The sequence below is a fragment of the Juglans regia genome, chromosome 2 (genome assembly GCF_001411555.2).
Source record: "Juglans regia cultivar Chandler chromosome 2, Walnut 2.0, whole genome shotgun sequence".
Classification (NCBI taxonomy): Eukaryota; Viridiplantae; Streptophyta; class Magnoliopsida; order Fagales; family Juglandaceae; genus Juglans; species Juglans regia.
The window spans coordinates 30,973,194-30,995,460 of NC_049902.1; the positions used below are offsets into that span (position 1 = coordinate 30,973,194).

A 22,267-nucleotide genomic window follows, 5' to 3' on the forward strand; every position below is an offset into this window, starting at 1 on the left:
AATTTGAAAAATATTGATATTTTTTGTTAGCAGGTAGTTTATTATCATTTCTGGAGATATTGTGATTACTAATAAATATAGATTTCAATTTTTATGTAAAATTATGTTAATCGGGTCAAATGAGTTATATGAGTTAGTTCAATTTGTTTACATGAAATGAGTTGAAATGAGTCATGTCGTGTTGGCTTACTTTTAATTTACAGGTCAAAATGGGTGACACTACACAATACGTTATTTAAATGGGATGTGTTAAAAAATCTGATCCGTTTAGTTTAACAAATTAGATTCGGATTGATCTATATAATTGAATTCCATAGACAAGAACATGACCTGTGAACACAAATTGCCACTTCTACTATTTTTTTTTTTTAAATGTGCACATGGCTTACACACTTTTAAGGCTATATCAAGATATAAAGAAAACAATTTTGATAGATATGCTTAGAACACTAGTTCTGGGCACTTTCGAATCCGATTATAGCGCCTATTTTATTGGAAAAACTCCTTTTATAAATCCTCGGGATTTCCTTAATTTTAAATTGATCCTAGCAGTTAAAAAACTTAGAAACTGGTCGTTAGCGTGATCACGGTGTAAGAAATTTATTATCCTCCCGTCCATTAAAAAAATGATGACATGTCTAAAGAATGTATAATTAATATTTAAGGACTCGTTTGGACACAATATCTTAGAATATTTATGAATAATAATAAAATAGTTTGAATTAAGATATTTTATTGAATTTTGAGAGATGAGAAAGAAAAAGTTAAATAAAAATAAAATAAAGTTGAATATAATATTTTAATATTATTTTTATTTTAAAATTTGAAAAAATTGTTTTACTTTTTTATGTTTTGTTTAGGAGTTTGAAAAAGTTATAATGATTTAGGTAATGATTATATGAAAAAGTTGATTTAAAATTAAAGAGTATTTTGTATTTGAGTGATGTTTATGAATAAAATATATGAGAATATTTGTGTTCCAAACAAGACTTTAGAGTTAAAAAAAAATGTACAAATAAACATTGCTATATCAGTAAAAACAAAAAAGACAAATTAATATTTGCAATAGAGCCTCTTTTTTTTTTTTTTTTTTTCAGTTGGGGGGGGGGTTGAACCCAAAACCTTTATTTTAGAGGTTTTGAGTGTTATGGCAGGGGATATGCGTTTGGCAGAGCCAATCTATTCTAAAGCCTGAGGGGAAGAACACATAATTCATATAATTGATGTATCACGATTCTCTTTTATAAATTAAATGCTGTCATATCAGCCGTATGCAATGTGTGTATTGATCTATACTGACTTATGAATAGAGTTTTTGTCTGTGATATTTGTAATTCGTTGAATTAGCCATATTTCTTGTAGTTTGATAAAATGGTTTTTTTATCAGCTACTTTTTCAAACTATATTATATGTAATTAATAATAAAATTTTATATAATAAACATTTACTAATCATTATATTTATTATTATTATTATTATTTTCTAAAGCAATACTCTGAATATATATTAATCCGAAGAGTGGCACTACAAAGTACAACCACCAAAATTATCCCGAGTGATATCTCGAATAGTGCATTTCAAATTTTTTATTTTTTTTTCATTTTTTTCATGTATTTTTTTAATTATTATAAACATTTTCAAAAAATATAAAAAATTTACAACATCATTAAAAAACATTTCTCTAAAACCAAAGCTATAAATTTTATAGAATCCATATGCTAGACGTTATTCAATCCCGCCAAAAATCAATAGTAGTGCTTTATAATTTCACAAGGATAGAACTATGTTAAAGTTAATTTGCATGCATGATTCCTACCAACGTTTGGATTTCTTGTCCTATTAGGTTTAGGAGATCTTCATTCTCCCATGATGCCTATAAGATTTAATAAATACAATACTAAAAGGAAAATATTTGATTGATATATATATATATATATATAGATGTTACATGCATATTGATTTGTTTGCAGTAATTACATAAGACTTATCTATACAAATTCAAATATTAGTTTGATTCTAATATTTGAATCAAACTAATCTCTATACTTTTCTATAGTGTTGTGTTTATCTTTATTTCATTTGTATCTTTTTTATCTTTATCCTTAACAATGTCTAGCGCCTATATAAGTCCCGCTTCCCTCAAGCAAACTGTTTTAATTTCATTGTTTCTTTCTCAACGTGATGCGGAGATCACGTCATGAGTTTTCTTGCAAATCTCGTTCACGTACTGTATTATTTTCTTGTCGATTACTCAGTGGAGATGAACATTTGGGTTTATTTTGCAAACCCAAAACCCCAAGCTTCACAGCTTATTAGGACTCTGATTACCACATGAACTCGGAACACGTTCTTGATCATATGGAGGATGCAGTTTGCACGGAATCGACAGTTTCTTTTGGGTTTCAAAGCAAAGCAGCTTCAATGGAATCAAAGCTCTCTTGCGGGATTGACCCGGAGGCCGTTTCAACAGAGTTAACGCTCTCTTGTGGCCCGGTTCAGATCGAGTCCAAGAAATGCAAAGCACCCGAAGCTAGAAACTCTCTTCATCACGTCTCCTTTGTCAGGATCCACGAGCTGCTATTTACTGATCCCAGGAAGACTAGCGAAACCGTAATGATAAACTCTGAAGTTAATCCAAAGGAAGATAGCCCAGTCTCTGACAATTCTGAGGTTACAGTGACCTCCATTAATAATGCCGTGACTGCAAGGACGGGATCAGTACGCCTCGAGAAAGATCTACATGCAGAGAGGAGTACGCCGACTGCCATGGAGGCCAATCCTTGGAAAATAAAAAAGACACTGACGGAGAGTGATCTTGGTAATTTGAGCCGGCTCTTGCTGAAAACAACTTGGGTAAGGGATCATGTTTTGCCATTCTTGGATAGTGATATCATTAGATCAGAAGTTGAGAGTGATAAGGGCATGCGCGTTAAAGTTTGGGATCAAGATTCTCAGTCAGCACATAAGTTGGTTCTCAAGAAGTGGAAAACCTGTAAGAGCTATGTTTTGATCAATGGGTGGCACAAAGATTTTGTGAACAGGAGGAACTTGAAGAAAGGGGATGTCATTGGCCTTTACTGGGATCCCTTTGATTCGATATTCCATTTTAGTGTTCTACAAAGCTGGGCTGATCTGGTTGCTGATCATCATCATCATCATCAGCCAAATCTCTAAGTTTTTAACTGGATCATGTTTGTTGGATAAACTATATATAGATCTATTGATGTTAATCATGTACTAGCTAGCTGGATATATGTGGAATATTATCATATGTTTTCTCTAATTTGCTGCTCGTCATGTATATTTTTTCTTATTAATTCTATCTTTTAATGAAATTGCAGAATATTATATACATACATATATGTATGTATGCTATATATGACTTTTCTAATCATCATATATTTGATTTTTTTTCGTTCTGTTTGTTATTTTGTTAAAGAAGTAATTGTTTTGGATTAATTCTCGTATGCCATAGTGATCTTCAACAGCTGCTAGCACAGTTTTCTTTTTTCTTATCATCAGTTGCGGTGTTTCTAATATTTTGCTAAAAGAACCACTTTGGCATTTAATTAATAATTTTAAAAAATTAGGTGCTTTTGATATTTAGAATATTAATAATCAAAATTACCCATTAAAATAATTTTAAAGTATTCAATCATTGTGTTAGCCGAATGACTAATATTAATATGCACGGATTTTTCCTTTTCCTACGTGGTTAATAATAATAATAATAATAATAATAATAAAAAAACCAATATTTTTCCTTTTTTCGATCCCTGCTACAACTTGAAACTGTTTTCATCGTACATTTTCTATGCTCTTGTGCTGTCACATTCTCATAATATCCATCCATGATTCCATAGCAGATCTCTTCATTTTTTTAAGATCAAAGAACTTATCTTCGAACTTATATCCTGAAAAATACTTAAACCAATTATCTAAATTTTAAAAAAGTTAAACTTATCTGAATAAAATTTATAAAATATTATTATTTACAATTTAACTCAACTCAACTCAATTCGTATTAATATCTAAATTAGCTTGTTCGGGATGGCCCAATTAAGAAGAATAATAAAAACTTCACTCGCATGCATTCACGTGTTCTTCAACTAGTACTGTTAATGTAAAAACTTGGGATTTGGCATGGGACCGAACAAAGGCTTTTGAACTAGAGTATAACTGTATGATAGAATGTTCAATCATGTAGTACCATATTCTATATGTATGGGCCTATGGCCTTTTTTTTTTTTTTTTTTTTTTAAATGTAATATATTCTACTTGAATCGTTTAAAAAAAAATAAAGTAGAATTTTTCTGGAAAAGCATCACTGTATTATACCACTACATGTTCAAAGGTAGGCATATGGATTATTAATTTTATTCCTAAATATCACTTAGCCCGGCTTGGATACAAGAAGTGTTTTTTCTCATATCATTTGTTCTGATTATTACAATTTTTTTTAAAATTCTCATATAAAATATAATAAATAATTCAACTTTTTTAAATTTTAAAACAATAATAATATTAAAAAATAATATTCTAACATTATTTTATTCAACTTTTATTTCATCTCAACTCACTATCCAAATGACACCTAAACACAAAACACTTTTCAACAATTTCAAATCTTCAATTTTTTCATCTAATCATTACTTATTTATTACAACTGTCTCAAAATTTCAACAAAACACAAAAAAAATATATATTTTTTTCAAATTTCAAATTTCAAAGTAAAAAATTATATTCAAACAATTTTTTTTTTAATTTCATAATTTTTTTATTCAACTTTTTCATTTTCATTTTCCAAAATCCAATAAAACAACTTAGCTTAAACTATTTCACTACTATTCACAAAACTATCATCTCATTTAATCATCAGTACCCAAAGTACATGCCCTTAAATCTTATTAAAAAAAAATACGTGCATCTCATATATTCAAAGAGCACATGGATTAGAATTGATTATATTAAAAAAATATGCACATATCACACATATTGAGTAATGTTACATACAATGTGCAAATCACGTGTAGTACTCTTTTTGAAAAAAATTAGGGTTTATCATTAAAAAATAATTTTTTTATGATAAACCCTAATTTTTTTCATGTGGATCTCAAATTATTCATTTTTTTTAAAAGAGATTGTATGAGACTTACACATCTTAAGACTGCAAATATTATTTATCTACACATGTTTAAGCATAAAATCAGCATTTATAAGCCGAAGAAATTTCCTTCAACCTAATTTAGTTTGGAGAAAAATTCCGTCCAAGAGAAAATATAGGTTTTTTTTTTTTTTTTTTTTCTAATTTTTTTTTTGACCAGATGATTATGATAGATATATAGCCTAAGAAGGGAGATATGAAAATCCTTTTTAACTTTCTGTTGGGATGATGAGAGAGCAAAACTGAGCTACGGGGAATTAGAATATAACGATGGAGATCATCACCCGTTTGATTATAACTTAAAATTGAGATAGATAGAGCATCCAGAATATCTGTGCTATGATTGGTGAGGTACGTATCCCATGGCCACTATACTGAGCAGTCTCAATCTAGCTCAAATGACTATGATAGAAGCATCATTTCATGTTTTTTCTTTTTTTGTTATGCCGTTCTAGAACTCTGACTACTAAATAAGGATATGCTGTCATGTTTTGATATAAGTTCCTAGCTTGGATCTTATATAGATAAGAAGCCATCGATATGGAACAGATGATCATCATCATTGATATAAAAATGTATCAGTGTATTGAATTTTTTGAAAACAAAAATTGTAAAGGATCTTATTACAATAAATAAGACTGTTAATCCAAATTCTGACCTGAGAATCCGGATATACCGCCCGGAGGGAGGGGGTAAACACCAAATAATTGATTTCCTGCTGTTTTTTTCATACACATGATAGGCTATATAAAGGCTATAAACAGTAAACACCAAAGAATCGACTTCCTTCTCTATTTTTTTTACACAAAAGGCTATTTTTTTTACACCAAAGATCTCTTCATTTTTTTAAGATCAAAGAACTTATCTTCGAACTTATATCCTGAAAAATACTTAAACCAATTATCTAAATTTTAAAAAAGTTAAACTTATCTGAATAAAATTTATAAAATATTATTATTTACAATTTAACTCAACTCAACTCAATTCGTATTAATATCTAAATTAGCTTGTTCGGGATGGCCCAATTAAGAAGAATAATAAAAACTTCACTCGCATGCATTCACGTGTTCTTCAACTAGTACTGTTAATGTAAAAGCTTGGGCTTTGGCATGGGACCGAACAAAGGCTTTTGAACTAGAGTATAACTGTATGATAGAATGTTCAATCATGTAGTACCATATTCTATATGTATGGGCCTATGGCCTTTTTTTTTTTTTTAAAAAAAATGTAATATATTCTACATGAATCGTTTAAAAAAAAAAAAAGTAGAATTTTTCTGAAAAAGCATCACTGTATTATACCACTACATGTTCAAAGGTAGCACTACATGTTCAAAGGTAGGCATATGGATTATTAATTTTATTCCTAAATATCACTTAGCCCGACTTGGATACAAGAAGTGTTTTTTCTCATATCATTTGTTCTGATTATTACAATTTTTTTTTAAATTCTCATATAAAATATAATAAATAATTCAACTTTTTTAAATTTTAAAACAATAATAATATTAAAAAATAATATTCTAACATTATTTTATTCAACTTTTATTTCATCTCAACTCACTATCCAAATGACACCTAAACACAAAACACTTTTCAACAATTTCAAATCTTCAATTTTTTCATCTAATCATTACCTATTTATTATAACTGTCTCAAAATTTCAACAAAACACAAAAATAATATATTTTTTTTTTCAAATTTCAAATTTCAAAGTAAAAATTATATTCAAACAATTTTTTTTTAATTTCATAATTTTTTTATTCAACTTTTTCATTTTCATTTTCCAAAATCCAATAAAACAACTTAGCTTAAACCATTTCACTACTATTCACAAAACTATCATCTCATTTGATCATCACGCAAAGTACATGCCCTTAAATCTTATTAAAAAAAATATGTGAATCTCATATATTCAAAGAGCACATGGATTAGAATTAATTATATTAAAAAAATATGCACATATCACACATATTGAGTAATGCTACATACAATGTGCAAATCATGTGTAGTACTCTTTTTGAAAAAAATTATGGTTTAAAAAATAATTTTTTTCATGTGGATCTCAAAGTATTCATTTTTTTTAAAAGAGATTGCATGAGACTTACACATCTTAAGACTGTAAATATTATTTATCCACACATGTTTAAGCATAAAATCAGCATTTATAAGGCGAAGAAATTTCCTTCAACCTAATTTAGTTTGGAGAAAAATTCCGTCCAAGAGAAAGTATAGGTTTTTTTTTTTTTTTTTTTACCAGATGATTATGATAGATATATAGCCTAAGAAGGGAGATATGAAAATCCTTTTTAACTTTCTGTTGGGATGATGAGAGAGCAAAACTGAGCTACGGGGAATTAGAATATAACGATGGAGATCATCACCCGTTTGATTATAACTTAAGATTGAGATAGATAGAGCATCCAGAATATCTGTGCTATGATTGGTGAGGTACGTATCCCATGGCCACTATACTGAGCAGTCTCAATCTAGCTCAAATGACTATGATAGAAGCATCATTTCATGTTTTTTCTTTTTTTGTTATGCCGTTCTAGAACTCTGACTACTAAATAAGGATATGCTGTCATGTTTTGATATAAGTTCCTAGCTTGGATCTTATATAGATAAGAAGCCATCGATATGGAACAGATGATCATCATCATTGATATAAAAATGTATCAGTGTATTGAATTTTTTAAAAAAAAAAATTGTAAAAGATCTTATTACAATAAATAGGAATGTTCATCCAAATTCTGACCTGAGAATCCGGATATACTGCCCGGAGGGAGGGGGTAAACACCAAATAATTGATTTCCTGCTGTGTTTTTCATACACATGATAGGCTATATAAAGGCTATAAACACCAATGCCCCAAAGACAAATTAAGGAGAGATGGACAAGCCCCAATGCCCCCACAAAGAAAGAAAAAAAAATCAAAACATTTAAATTGAAAAAAAAAAAACTTATACGTATCGGGTTTGGCTCGAAACAATTCCAGACCGAAATCCTAAAAATTGAAAAAAAATCCAGCCCGAATGAACCATCCTAACAATAAATAACGTTTTTAAAACAACGAAATTTGTTATAAAACATTAAAGGGGTGTTTTGAAATTTCCGGTGATGCTTTTTCTATCATGACCATCTAATTGAAACCATCATGTACGTATAAATTGTGAAGATATGTTTGGGTACTTAATTAAGAGCCAAAAATGTCCTTTCCTTTAAAGCAATTAAAGGAAGCTGCGGCTCCATAAAGGTCCAAAACTCTCTTAAGTTCATGACAGCCTGCATGCATTAACCCAATGAAAACTCCAACAAACTACGTACAATCTTATTCTTTTCTTCGATCTGATTCACCAGCTTGAACCATTCTCCACCATTCTGATCAACAAGGATCAAAGTCCAAAACAAAAGTACTGTTTTGTAGCTTTGTAGTTAGGGATGATGAGAAGATCAAAAGCTGCATGCAGCATTGAAGTATTATTTCACTCTTTTATATATATATTGTTTCTTGTTTTCCTTCTGCATGTCCTGATCAGCACATGATAAATAATATATATAGTACTGCATGAGAGTGGAGACAAGAAACATCTGCATGTCCTTTTCACTATCTTTCGGCGATGCATGTGGGATGAAATTAAGCTGCTGGGACATGGAAATCATGCATATAACGATGGAGATCATCATGGGAAACTCATCATGATCATTCAGAGTGATCATTAGATTATCTATCATTGCCTAGGTTGAATATTAGATTATCAGTAGTACTGTTGTCTTCATGATCTTGACGATAGTGATTATGTGGATTTATTCATGCACCATTACAATTAATTATCAACATCAATGCAGCTAAAATTGGAAAACTTTCAGTACTGCTATCAAAGTTATAATAAAGCTCGATCCTGTGATATATATGATCATATATATATATATATATATATAGTGCTTGTAATTTGGGTTTGAGTTTAGAAGGTTAAAGATTGTTAGTTTGGTGCTTGTGTTCGTAAAGGTATATAGAGTAATGCCATTCTTCATTTTTAATTTTTATTATCATCTTTTGTTATATTGACTAATATAGTAAATTTAAAATAATTTCATTGGACAACGACTTAAATAAAACCCGTGATTGAGAATAACAAAGCTTTAAGTTAAAAATTATATATATTTCTATAGAAAATATATTTTATATAAAAAAAAATCAACCGTATGTTTTTGTGGGAGTGATGGGATCACGACAACTATTGAATGGATAATATCTAGAAAAATTATAGGGTTGCTACTCTCTTACTACTTATTTACTACTTTTTTTATATTTGATTTTTTTTATAATTTTTTATTTTACTTAATAGTTAAGGAAGTGATAATTAGTAAATTTATATATTTTTTTAATTTTTTCTTAATGATTAAGGATGTTAAAAAAATATTTAAAATAAAATGATAAAAAAATAAAAACACTACAAGTAGTAGATGGGTAGTAGATAGGTAGTAAGCCTATCACTATCCCGTGGTTTTATATAGTCTGTTTGATCTATTTTATAATAAAATTAATTATATAATTTCATGAATTATATCATATTATACAATTATTTTTATATAATTCATTTGTAATGTTTTCCACGATGAAATATTCGGAGACGAGGTAAAAGCCATACGGTGCAGCCCGTAGCATCGGAACCTTCCCCGCAATTTCCAGCCTATCCTACGACACATCAGCACGGAGGGCTTTCCGAATATTGGAATTTAGAATTTCTAAGGGGTTGGAAAAAGGAAGAGAGCATAATTTGAATTTGTTCTGTTCGGTCCAAATCCTATATAAACCCATCCCCCCTCCTCCTTAAACCCGACCTTTCTGTCCGGATTATTTTCTCGAGAAAATGAATTGCAGAACCACTGAGTCTCTGCTTCTGTCTCGCGAATCATCGCCTTTTTCGAGGTTCCACTTGTCAAAAACTCCACATCTAAATTGAACTTTCTTTTTCGTTTTTGGGATTTATTTTTCTGATTGGCTGGTGATAAAACTCAGGGAATTGGAAGAAAGTATTAGCTGCGATAGTTGCTTTATTGGTCTGTTTTGGGTTCTAGCATTTATTTTGTTCGAGTGTGAAAATATGTAAAGTTTGAAGATTTATAAGAAATATTTAGTTTTATCACTGTAACGTGCTCATTTTGCAATATAATGACTTTGGTAAGCACGTGTTTCAATTTCCATATGCACTGGATTTGCACTCGATTTGGGTTTGCCAATTGATTATGTTGAAATATTTTGAAGTCCAAAACAATTATTAGATGCTACCATTTAATTTGCTTCACTGCTATTACTGTTATCAAATCTGGATATACTTGTTTAATGAAACCACTCTCTACTAATCTGTATTATTCGGGTATATTTAGGGTGTAAAGATCAAGATTCTTTTTTCAAATGTTGTTTGAAGGTCTCAGTTAGTGTTGGTTACTGTATAACTTGATTTTTTTTTGGTCAGGGTTCGGTCATTGTCAATCTGTTCATTGTATTTCTTTGGATCCGAGAAGCTGGAAATCCGCAATTTTGACTCAATCTTCGTTGAGTAAAAATGGGAAGGACTTGACTGGTAAATTATTTCGACATGCTTTTGTACTACTGTTCTGTCTGGTTTGCTTAATGAAGTGTGAAATCTTGCCTATGACGTGTGGGTTCTGTATTTTCAAGCCGCCAACCTTATGTCTAGATAAAGGCAGATAGTATTTTGTCTACTTCAAAAGAGAGCTTTCAAAATGGCTTCCTGTCTAAATCTGGATGTGCATAGGAGACACATAAATAAACCTTTGGAAGGAAGAAGAATGGAAAATACAAGAAAATGCTTGGGCATTTCCAATGGTTGACTAGAGCATGCAACCAAGACCAAAATTTTCAGAGTTTCAATCTGACAGTGAAAAGAAAAAACAATTTGATTGTCATTTGTTTCATAAGCCTTTTCAATCACAATGAGATTGAGATTGAATTGGTAATAATGGGGGTTAAATGCTTTAGTTTGATCAACCAATGGTTCGATATTTTTTTACATTTTCTTTAGTGTGTTTATTTTTATATCCCGTTTTGTGATTGATGGTGCTGATTTGAAGACCGTTTATGAGTAGATGGGAAGTTGTTGAATGTCGTATATTATGTTGTGTTTTGATTGAAAAAGAGAATTCTATTATTCAGCATTCACATCCTTTTCCATTATCTCACGAACTTTTTAAGAGTGAAGTGCTTTCAAAAGATTTTTTTTTTTTTTCTGTAATGCTACTATTGTCATAAAAAAAAATTCTACACTAATCTGTGCAATTTTCAGTTTGAGGTGATTCACAGTCATTGGACTTATAAAGTCAAGTAGAACAAACTAAAAGAAATTGCTAATTATTTTCTCAACATCATACTGCTGTCATTTTCATTTTTGGTTTGATGCACTCAATTTAATTTGTTACGGTGTTTTAGTATAGCTGCTAAAAGACTCCGATTTTTGTTGGTTTATAATTTTGGCTGACATTTTTCTTTCACAAAGTTTTAGTTATTTACATAAGATTCCATGTCTGCATATGGAATTTTTCCTGAAATTGTATGGTGGTTTACTTTTCTACATATGATATCTACATATCCGGTAGTTTTTATTCTCTGTTCTGTATTGCACACCTGTTTTTCCGTTGTCAATCATTTGCTATTTGTCTTGTTATGTAGCCGATACAAGCAGTAGGTTAAGGTTATTTAAAGTTTGGTTAATGTCTTTAGTCTAAATACCTATAGTTTGGTTTACATGATGAGATAAATAGATTGAGATTGAAAAAAATAAGTCTTTAAGAATATATTATCAACTTGCACACAATGATGCAATTTATTAATTTTGTGTTGCAGTTACTTCTTTCAAGGTATTATTTTAGTGTCTACTTGTCAAAGGAAATTCTTATAAGATTTGAGAAAATGGTTGGATGTAATAAACCACCTAGAAGTGATCAACCTTCAATCAAATACAGGTCTCTCCCAGTTGAGGGGGCATCCTTTGAGCTTCCTGATTATGTTCATGAAGAATATGCCCCTGCCCCCTGTGATAAGAAAAATAATCTGAACAATCAAGCATCTGAACCCAAGTCTGTGGTAACTACAACTCAGCTCATCTCAGCAGTTGGTCAGATATGGGACTGTGCAAGTCGTCCTCTTGATGTTCTCCAAGCTAAGAAAATTTTTTATTACAATGACAGAAACTTTGAACGAGAGAAAATATTGGGTCATCTGGGTGTGGAAGGAAATGGAAAGGTACGAACTTCAGCTGATGGTGATTGTTTTTGTGTTGAGATAACAACTGCTGGCAATATCTCACCTTTGGTACAGCCAAACCTAGACTGTTTTAAAGCAACCCAGAAGATGTCAGCATTCGAAAGCTGTAGCAAAAATTACACTCACTCATTATTCAGGAGTTTACTACGAGGTCATAACAACACGTCTAATGAATTTTGGAAGGAAAAGGGGCTTTCAAGTGTAAAGATCTCATATGAGTTGGGAAATATATATGGATGGATGAGTGAAACCATTCCTGTTGGACTAAAGTATCGCATAAAACTCACTGAAACTGAGAACAAGAAAACTAGTGGGAGTTGCATTTCAAGAGAAATGGGTTGTCCTACAAACTTGGCCAACTGTGATTCTGACTTAACCAAATGTAATGATTCATCATCACCTAATACTGTAGATTTGGCAGTAAATGCCACAGAAATGTCCACTCTGTATAAAGATTATTTCCTTCAGTCAATCCAGGATAGTCGGGCAGATATTTGTGTTTCACGGAGCCCGGGTTCTAGTATATATACAGACTATCATATGTCAGATATTGGTGTTTCTGAGATAAAAACTACCTCTTTAGCTTTGTGTAATAGTGCATTTAGAGAATTCCAACGTCAGACTGATGCGAATGGACTGCCTGAGAACAACACAAAACAACCCCAAAAGTCTGTTATTGAGGATGAATTCAAAATGGAAGTTCAACCTTCAGCACCAGAAAAACCTCATTATGCCCGTGCGAAGCAAGAGCATGCCTTCGCAGGGGCATTGGCTGGTATATTTGTAAGCCTTTGTTTACATCCTGTTGACACAGTTAAGACAGTTGTTCAGTCATGCCGTGCAGAGCAGAAGTCTATCTGTTACATTGGAAAGTCGATTGTTTCTGATAGAGGTAAGTTACTTTAGAAGGTGAAGTGCTTTCCAAAGTTTTAGAGACCCAAAAGACTTTCTTTTTCAATTTGTAAACGTGCCCAAATGCCACTTTGACGATTGATAGAGGTTGGTTTCAGGTTTGACTGGACTTTATCGTGGAATTGCTACCAATATTACTTCTTCAGCTCCGATTTCTGCAGTTTACACTTACACATACGAATCAGTTAAAGGAGCTTTGCTTCCTCTTTTCCCAAAGGTAGTTGTGCCTTTCCTATCCCCTCATTTAGTGTTGTTTTTTTAAAGTTATGGGGGGTAGGGTTGGAGAGAAAGCTGAGTTGAACACATTTTGAAGCCTGTGGAAAGTCTTCAATTATTTTGTGTTGGCTGTTGGTTCTGATTGTAAGTGTAACACTAATTTGCTTTCGAGTCTCACCCACTTCTTTCCTGCAGGAGTATTACTCTATTGCCCATTGTATGGCAGGTGGTTGTGCAAGCATTGCTACTTCATTCATTTTTACTCCTAGCGAGCGTATAAAACAGCAGATGCAAGTTGGTTCACACTATCAGAACTGCTGGTATAACTATAAGATCCTGGTGTTATCTTTATTAATAGTACATCCTTTTATGCTTACTATGCATTGATTTTGATGTTGTCTTTAATCTCGAATTCATTCAACCGAGGGATTGGTTTGTTTCAACCATTGGTAAAATATTGTATATTTCTGGATTTTGCTATTTATTTATTCAGATTGTAAGATTAAAATCCAATATGTTTTGTTTTATATGATGCTTTGGTTCTGCCACGTTTCTTTCTTCTTCCTCCTTCCCCAAAAAAAAAACAAAAAAGAAACTTGGCTTACTCATTGTTCTGTTTTTGCAGGAATGCATTGCTTGGAATTATTGGAAAGGGTGGTTTACGTTCATTGTATGCTGGGTGGGGAGCAGTACTCTGCAGGAATGTTCCTCACTCAATAATCAAGGTCAGGTTCTCCATCTTTGCAAAAAGAGACACAGATTTGGCTCTATTGTATGCATGTAATAATGAGTTAATGAAAAAGAAAAAAGAAAAAAAAAGAGAGAGAGAACCTCGGGGAGAGAGAGAGAGAGAGAGAGAGAGAGAGAGAGTGAGTTGGCTATATCATGTAACGGTTCTTTTGTTATCCCACCATTATAAACCCTTCTTTTTTACTTCTGCATGTGATTTTTGAGGCTATCTACCAATATGTGCAGTTCTACACATATGAAAGCTTGAAGCAAGTGATGATGTTGTCATCAATAGAATCTACTGCTCCAGTCAGCACATTGCAGACGGTCTGTTTGTCCCTTCTTCATGCCCCAAATTTGAGTTAATTTTCCCTACATAATATAGTATTATTTTTTATGATAATCTGGCTACTAGCTGACTTGATTCTAGCAAAGTTTTTCATTTTTGTCCATATCAAATATTACACAGGATATCTTAAGATGTTTTCTTCCATCCTCTCAGTTAGTTTGTGGAGGACTAGCTGGATCCACTGCTGCTTTGTTCACAACTCCTTTTGATGTGGTGAAGACGAGATTACAGACACAGGTCTGTTTGATTGTAGAAATTTCATGGAGCTCTTTCAGGCTAGTTTTTGTTGCAATTAGCACACCATTCAGTAAAATATACATGAGCATTATCTATGCTGTTTTCCTGGACTAGTTTTGTGAGATGAGTATGAAGTCAGATTAATTTATTCTTTGGCTAGATTAGAAAGAGTTTTTTTTCCTCCCTGTAAGACTTTCCACAGATTGGATGTTTTCTGTTAATGTCATATCCCAATGCCTAACTCTTATTGTACGCCTATATGAGTGAGTTCAGAAATAGACCTGCCTGGCCAACAAGGCGGGTTCAGGTGACATTAAAGATTGATCCTATAAAATGCTTCAAACCAATACAACCATGTTCATATTTTCATGTTCTATATCTTCTGGGGCTCATCATCACACATGACTGTTTCTGCTTCTTGGTGGATGTTATGCAGATTCCAGGATCTATGAACCAATATGACAGTGTATTTCACACCCTTCGAGAAATAGGCAAAAATGAAGGTTTGCGAGGCCTCTACAGGTATCGTTGCCCTTGTTCTGCCTGTTATCATTTTTTTGAGAGAATTGTCATTTAATATATTAGGATGACATATCCATGAGCTTATTTGATTATTCTGCTGCTTATCCCTTGAACTGGTCTCTCCTTCTCAAGATTATTACCTTAATATGCTTTGGTATCTGTATCCATGACCTGCATATTCTTATTCTTATCTTTCTAATCAGGGGATTGACTCCAAGATTGGTCATGTATATGTCTCAAGGAGCAATCTTCTTTGGGTCGTATGAATTCTTCAAGAGATTATTTTGTTTAGAGGTGCCACAACATAATGCTCAAAGAACCCAATACAAACAAAGCACAGAAGACGGTGCATCGTTGCAATTACCGATCCTCTTGCCATCATCATCCACACCATCAACATCCTCATCACCATCAAGACTACAGGGTCTTCATTCATGATGATTCTAGAGCCTGTGCAATAGAGGTGTTCTTTATGGAGACAACATCCACACAATTTTGTTCTTAATTATAGGTGTGGTAAACGCAATAAAGGAAATCCAGATCTACAACTTATTTGAGAAAATTTCTGGAAGCATTGGTTGGAAATTGTTGTTTTTTTTTTTTTCTATTGAAAATTTAACCAGGAAGTAGGATGCAGAAATCTGATTTTGTCATTGGTTGTGTAACTTTGTAATAAAAGACGAAATGGGTTGTCTGTCTGGCAGAGTTCCTTATTGTTCAGTATAAGTAGTGTATCATTCTTGGAAATGTAACATAGCACAGATGTGAGCCCACTTTCTGTACATCAGAGCATTGTAGAAGTTTATGTCAATAAAGTAGCAATGTTTATGTGGTGCAAATGCCGAAGTTGCTGGAGTTATCATTTGTCAATGCCCATTTTTCCATCATAATTTCCTTCCTCCAAATGCAGGCTTGTTTTGTAAGTTGCAACTAGTGCTTCTGACTATAATAGAATACAAAAGCAAACCCAGTAGTGCATAATGACCAAACCAAGGTTAAAATAAATCACTTCCAGCTAATTAAAAGGATAACTCAAAATTCGCATTAGAACAGGTAAGATATGGCTCAAACCTGTAAATCATTGGAACCATATCTAACTCACAATATTCTTTCGGCTCTCCCAATCTGTTTTGTCGTTTTTTACTGGGCCGTGCTCTTAATTGTATCTGTAAATAAATTACAAGGCCTGGATGGTCCATTATGGAATCTAGGCCACAGTTTTGATTATGATTTTAATCGCCATACCATCAGCGATGTCGTTGTAGTATAGTGGTGAGTATTCCCGCCTGTCACGCGGGTGACCCGGGTTCGATCCCCGGCAACGGCGAATTATTTTTTTTGTTCATCCTCTTATACAGCCTCAGAATCTCAGATACCTGACGTATTGTGATACGTAGAATCTTAGATTGTGGATTCATTTCATCGTGATTTCAAGGCTGGAAAGTTATGATCCATTCAAAGTCTTTTTATGTTCTCCTGTAAACAGTTACCTATTATTATACTGGTTGGTATTAAGATAATGGGTTTGAGAATGAGCCGATTCTTTCTGAAGAAAGGCATGCGACTATTTGTTATTTCTCTTCAAAGCAGGACCCTTCGGACTCACCCCATACAAAGTAAACTCCAGTCTCGTGCACCGCACCCTTAAAAACTATTCATTGTTTCTTTTTGATAAGTAGAATTATTCATTATTTCAGAGATACAAAACTTGTTTGAGAGCATGGTATTTATCTAGTTTCCTTGGCACCATATCCTTGATGATACACACAAGGCAAAAGAGAAAGGATTACTCACTCTAGGCAACCTAATGATTGCTTCTATTCCCTCTTTATCAAGCTACAATATGGACAATGCTGTGTTCTATTTAGATTTTAACTCTATAGGAGTTGAAGAATGAATTGAATAACATAAAAGGATTTTGGCACCTCAGCTGGAAACAACCCGCACGCACTGTAATCATCTAAACACATCTGAGGTTGGGGCCATCTCTAAACACATCTGGGAGAGTCTCCAAGAATTCCATTATAGCTGTACTAAGCAAGATGATTGATGAGTGTAGATTCTACACTCGGGCAATGGGAGAAAAAGGAGGATTGATCACATAAGATGGTGGGATTTCTTTTACCATCTTAGTGACTTTTGTCTTCTCCCCTGTTGTGACTGCTTCGATTAGAAATTTCACATCATCGTCAATAAGCACTCTCAGCGAATTGTTTTGTGATAACTGTTTGTTTCTGTCCTTCCTGGCATCGATTGAAGCTTCTGTGCCATGCAAAATGGCAACGCAAACGGAGAATGCTTGTAACGTGGATAACTGTGCATGGAAATCAACTGCATACTCTCCCTCTTCAACAACTGTCATGGTCAGGGATGGTGTACTCTCTTTTGCTCCCTATATGTGCAAATAAAAATGAACGGGTTGTTAGATGCTAATTATAACCATAACATTAGTGCATTCGGAATGAATAACGACGAAGGAACTCGAGCGATAATGCTTTTTAGTGGGTGCTAGTGATATGTGGTATTAACTTGATGCACCATTCCAGCAATGAAGATTCATTATGCACCTAGAAACTGTTAAGTCTTTCTTGCAAGGTGAAAAGAATTTTAGTTCAAACACCGACTATAGTTTTCGAGTTTCAAGAGCTGCAAAAGGAGATAAGTGCAAGATATTCTTGCTCTAGTTCGAGAAGTCTTCACCCCAAGAAGCTAATACATGCACTGACATAGCAAAACTAGGTTCAATTATTAAATAGCAAGCAGCTATAAAAATAAATTGCCCCATTTGTAGACACGTTTGTATATATGCTGCATCTAGAAATAACCAATATCAAACAAGAGGCCTACCTGAACAAACAGCTCCAAAGGCTGCTGATTCTTGTTGAGTGGTTGATCTTCAGCGCATTGAATACAAGGATTGCCTAAAACAGTGAGGGGACAGCCCATGTCCCAGCCACCACAGTCACAGCCTCCGCCTAATCTCCAACGATCTAATAACGATGAAGGGCCTTGACTTTCAGCACTTGGAAAACCATGGTTTCCAGTTGGGATTAACACCTTTAATTTTTCGGGACTTCTGCTATAATGGAGGTCCTCTTTTGTCTGCTCAATCATAGAATGATTATGTAGGCTTGGGATCAGTTCATCACTAATTTTATCGTCTCTCTTGTATCTCAAGCTCTCTCTCTTCTCAAATGGTACTTGCATAACAATGGCTGCAATTTCCAGGTTTGGATGCAATTCTGCTGATGCCCAAGGGTAAGAATTTGAAGAATTAAAATCACCTTTATCAGAGGCTTGTCGCTGTTTTAGTTTGAACTTCATTGAGTGAGACCTATCATTCTCAAATGTTTCCTTTGCCAAGCCTGGATTAGAACCTTTGGGAAATTTTACAGCATCAGGGGTACCATTTTCTTGGGCCGCAACATTTAGTCTTGCATGCGCAATATCGTACAATACAAACTCTGTCACCACAGAATTGACAAAAACTCCACTGTCTTTTAGTTCTGAACATAAGTAACAGGAAACTTGCATCTGGCCCACCATGGAGGAATCTCTGTCCCCACCATTCCATCCCCGTCCACTGGCATTGCTCTTCTTTCTGCCGTCAAGGGAGTGAAAAGTATATACCCACTGGAAAGCATTATCTGTCTTCCACACCTTGGCGACAAAAACATCTTCTGGGGACTTCAACGAGAACTCGAAAAATGGCACTTCATGTTTGTATTTTAACTTGAGATAGCCATGTAGGTGAACAGGTGAACAGGCAACTACTGAGTGGTGGTTCTCTCTTCCAACAAACTGAGGATCAACTCGTGATACCTTCGCTGCATTTGAGAAATCATGCAGCAAAGATTTCCTGAATGTTTTACTCCTCATGTTCGTTGTCCCAGATGCTTTTAGCCCACCGGGTTCTACTATGTAACCCAAAGGACTTCGTAAGGATTTGGACTTCTTGAATGGATCAAACAGACTTCTGATAGGGCTGAATCTGGTATTGGAGCTGACTCTGGAGGAGCAATCACTGTGCGATGGTGAATGAGAATGGGGCATTTCAACCTTATCGGAAAGTGACTTGTGCAATGAGTGAACTCTCTCTCTTTCAAGAAGCTCATTACTATCATTTAAAGGACCAACTGCTTCATCACTTCTAAAATTTTGATATACTGAATCTTTCCCTAAGGTATCAGCAGGGTTATCCCTGCTATTCAAATTGAGACAAATTTCAAGAAAGCCATCTGACGAGCACGGTTCTGCATTAGGCCTGCAAACAGATGTTGGACTAAAGTTTGAATCCAAAGTTACCACGGGAGATCTTCCTTCATCTAAACCACACAATGAGTCAACAATTCTAAAAGAGAGGGAGGTGTCACTACTACGACAAATTTCAATATTTCTCCCTCCTTCAACTGTGCTTTTCTTCATTTTTCTTACCTCTTTGGAACTTTGATACATGGACCCTCGCTTGAGCTCAGTGTTACCTTCCAGTCCAACAGGTCTATTTTGTATGCTTTTACAGGAAGAACTGCGATGGCGAGAAAGGTTAATCTCTATGAAGTCGTCCTTCTTTAGGCTCAATGATTCATCTTTACAAGTGGATTTCCCTTTCAAATTTCTCTTTTCAACATTTGAGCAATCTTGATGAGATGGAAGAACAGTGTTCGGACTCAGACCAACTTCGCAACTTTTATGAAAGTCCAACTCCATCTCTAGTCCCATTGTAAGCTTCCCAGTTCTGAATCACATAAAGAATTTGAGTCAATATCCATAATCAATAATGTTGGTAGGTTTGTAATGGCACGCTGGTATAAAAGCTTTCCTTGCTGTGAGATGTGCAAATGATTGGAATTACATCTCTAGACACAAAGCATAACAAACGCAATCGGCTTCTCTATGAAAATAATGCATAGTTTATGCTGTTATTCGTACATCAGCTATAGATAATATATGCGGATCTGCCATTGAGTTTCGTAATAATACATGAAAATCACATATGAAGGAAGCACAAAACAAGATCATGAAGAACACTTGCCTATGAAGATATACTCAATCCAGTCGATTCAATTTGCAGAACTAAATCCGTAGTTATAATTCATGAAAGTATGAATACAAATCAGCATATTAGATAAGAAAATTCAAAGTCAAACAATGTAGAACTAGCAGTAGTACAAATGATCTTAACCCCGGAAATTACCATCGTTTGGAAAGGCACGCAAGCCATAAGTGATCCAAACTTTACGATCACAAAAACCTCAAAAAACCAATCTTGATCCTGAAAAACTGCAACCCCTATAACACCGAGGAATCTTATGGTCTATACAGACTACCGAAAAACAAGTAAAGTAGCAAATAAAAAAGCTACATTATAGTTATTAAAAACAACAACTTTACTTTTCCCCTGCATTCCAAAGAAATGTTCGGAAAAAATGCCATACCCCACTAGATCTCAGAGAAGTGAACTGAAAGAAAAACCCCACAAACGACTAGCAGATGCAATCATGTCCTTCAATCTCTTCAGCTGAAAGTCACGATAAATCTATATAAGACCAAAACCCAACAGCCCAATTTAATAAACAGGACTGTGTGACCCAGAGAGGACTACAAAGGCTTCCCCAGTAATCAACAAAAGTGCAGGGAAAAAGAAAAGACAGACAGAACCATGCCAAGAGCAGTAAAGCAAGCTGCATAATAAAAACACAAAAAGCAAGTTCCAGAGAGAGAGAGAGAGAGAGAGAGTTAAAGTTGAGGATAAGACAACGTTAGAGAGAGAAAGCATGCCTGATATGAGTGAATGTTAAGAGTGAAACCTCTCTCTCACACACGAGGAAGGGTTGCAAAGAAAGACTGTGAGCTGCTAAGCAACAGTTCTATGTCTAAAAAAGCAAACTCCTCCAAAACCACATCATATGCAGAGCTTTAAGCGTGTGCTTTTTTTTTGTTCTTTCTTCCAAGACCTTTTTTTTAAGACAGCCTTGAAGAGAGCACCCACGTAAAAAAGACAATGAAAACCTCAACGCAAAGCAGCTCTGGCTCTAGTTTAGCAGGTAATTTTGAGATTATATGGTCATTAAGCAAGAGGTGAAGTGCACTAAGCGTTAAAAAGTTGGGTGTACAAATCACTGACAGAAATCATTATCTTAAGGTTTCGGGAAGTGCAGATTTATATATCATATCAAGCCCGGAATCCTACATTTAATTTGACTGTTTCCCAATAATTAATTATCGATATTAACGTTGTAAAATTGCAGATCCCACCCCCTAACTAAAAATTACTTTAGGGTCCTTAATATGGATCTCGTTGTTGACAGCAATGCCCCCTCATAAACATCATGCTGAACGGAACTAGCAAAACCCTGAAATTTTTCAGGTCATAAAAAGCAAAAAAGCAACTCACTAAAGAAAAAAAGAGTACAAACTACAAAATGACCAACTCATTGTGCTACCATCAATTTGTTGGTGGTCCTAAAGTCATTTTTTCTATGTAGATGAAGAGGGATAGAGACGAGATTTTTGTTGATCCCAAAATTCAAGGTTGAAAATCCCATTAATTTTTTCAAAGTTTTAAGGTATTATATCTAATTAGAAAAGAAAATGTTTGGTCTAATCTGTTTATTTGTATGGTTTTCATTTTTGTTCTGTTACAGACAAAAAAGAAAAGCTCTTGTTGAATAAGGTTTGAAACACTTTCCAAGTCTAAGATATGTTTGGCAAGTAGGATGAAACATAAAATTCTCATATCATCTTATCTCATCGTTATAATTTTTTTTAATTTTCACACAAAATATAATAAACAATTTAATTTTTTTAAATATTAAAATAATAATAATATTAAAAAATAATATTTTAAACGT

General features: G+C 33.6%; 3 protein-coding genes and 1 non-coding gene across 4 annotated transcripts; 3 read left to right on the top strand and 1 right to left on the bottom strand.

Moving 5' to 3' along the window:
* The first annotated feature begins 2,331 nt into the window (after positions 1-2,331).
* LOC109014514 (B3 domain-containing protein At2g33720-like) lies at positions 2,332-3,174 on the top strand. Its single transcript, XM_018997013.1, has one exon. It carries the CDS (start codon positions 2,332-2,334, stop codon positions 3,172-3,174), a length of 843 nt encoding a protein of 280 aa, XP_018852558.1.
* An 8,827-nt stretch (positions 3,175-12,001) lies between these two features.
* On the top strand, positions 12,002-16,255 carry LOC109014513. The gene is made up of 9 exons (XM_035687738.1): positions 12,002-12,045; positions 12,151-13,343; positions 13,462-13,580; positions 13,775-13,899; positions 14,205-14,304; positions 14,555-14,635; positions 14,778-14,894; positions 15,331-15,416; positions 15,620-16,255. The coding sequence occupies exons 1-9, from the start codon at positions 12,002-12,004 to the stop codon at positions 15,852-15,854; spliced, it is 2,100 nt and encodes a 699-aa protein (XP_035543631.1). The 3' UTR covers positions 15,855-16,255.
* A 416-nt stretch (positions 16,256-16,671) lies between these two features.
* TRNAD-GUC lies at positions 16,672-16,743 on the top strand. Its single transcript has one exon. It is a non-coding gene; the product is annotated as a tRNA-Asp (tRNA).
* Positions 16,744-17,097: 354 nt separating this feature from the next.
* Positions 17,098-20,324, bottom strand: LOC109014512. Its single transcript, XM_018997010.2, has 5 exons — positions 20,269-20,324; positions 20,009-20,151; positions 19,851-19,941; positions 18,264-19,680; positions 17,098-17,808 (listed from the first exon to the last, which is right to left on the bottom strand). The coding sequence occupies exons 1-5, from the start codon at positions 20,322-20,324 to the stop codon at positions 17,479-17,481; spliced, it is 2,037 nt and encodes a 678-aa protein (XP_018852555.1). The 3' UTR covers positions 17,098-17,478.
* Positions 20,325-22,267: the final 1,943 nt, after the last annotated feature.

Bases quoted from the DNA above. Each gene is read 5' to 3' on its own strand.
- LOC109014513 (XM_035687738.1), top strand. From the start codon at position 12,002: ATGATGCAATTTATTAATTTTGTGTTGCAGTTACTTCTTTCAAG. The intron at 14,305-14,554 runs GTCAGGTTCTCC...CAATATGTGCAG, and splicing joins TTCCTCACTCAATAATCAAG to TTCTACACATATGAAAGCTT. The intron at 14,895-15,330 runs GTCTGTTTGATT...GATGTTATGCAG, and splicing joins AGACGAGATTACAGACACAG to ATTCCAGGATCTATGAACCA.
- LOC109014514 (XM_018997013.1), top strand. From the start codon at position 2,332: ATGAACTCGGAACACGTTCTTGATCATATGGAGGATGCAGTTTGCACG.
- LOC109014512 (XM_018997010.2), bottom strand. From the start codon at position 20,324: ATGCATTATTTTCATAGAGAAGCCGATTGCGTTTGTTATGCTTTGTGT. The intron at 20,152-20,268 runs GTAATTCCAATC...TATGTGATTCAG, and splicing joins TATGCTTTGTGTCTAGAGAT to AACTGGGAAGCTTACAATGG. The intron at 17,809-18,263 runs GTAGGCCTCTTG...TTGCACATATAG, and splicing joins CTTTGGAGCTGTTTGTTCAG to GGAGCAAAAGAGAGTACACC.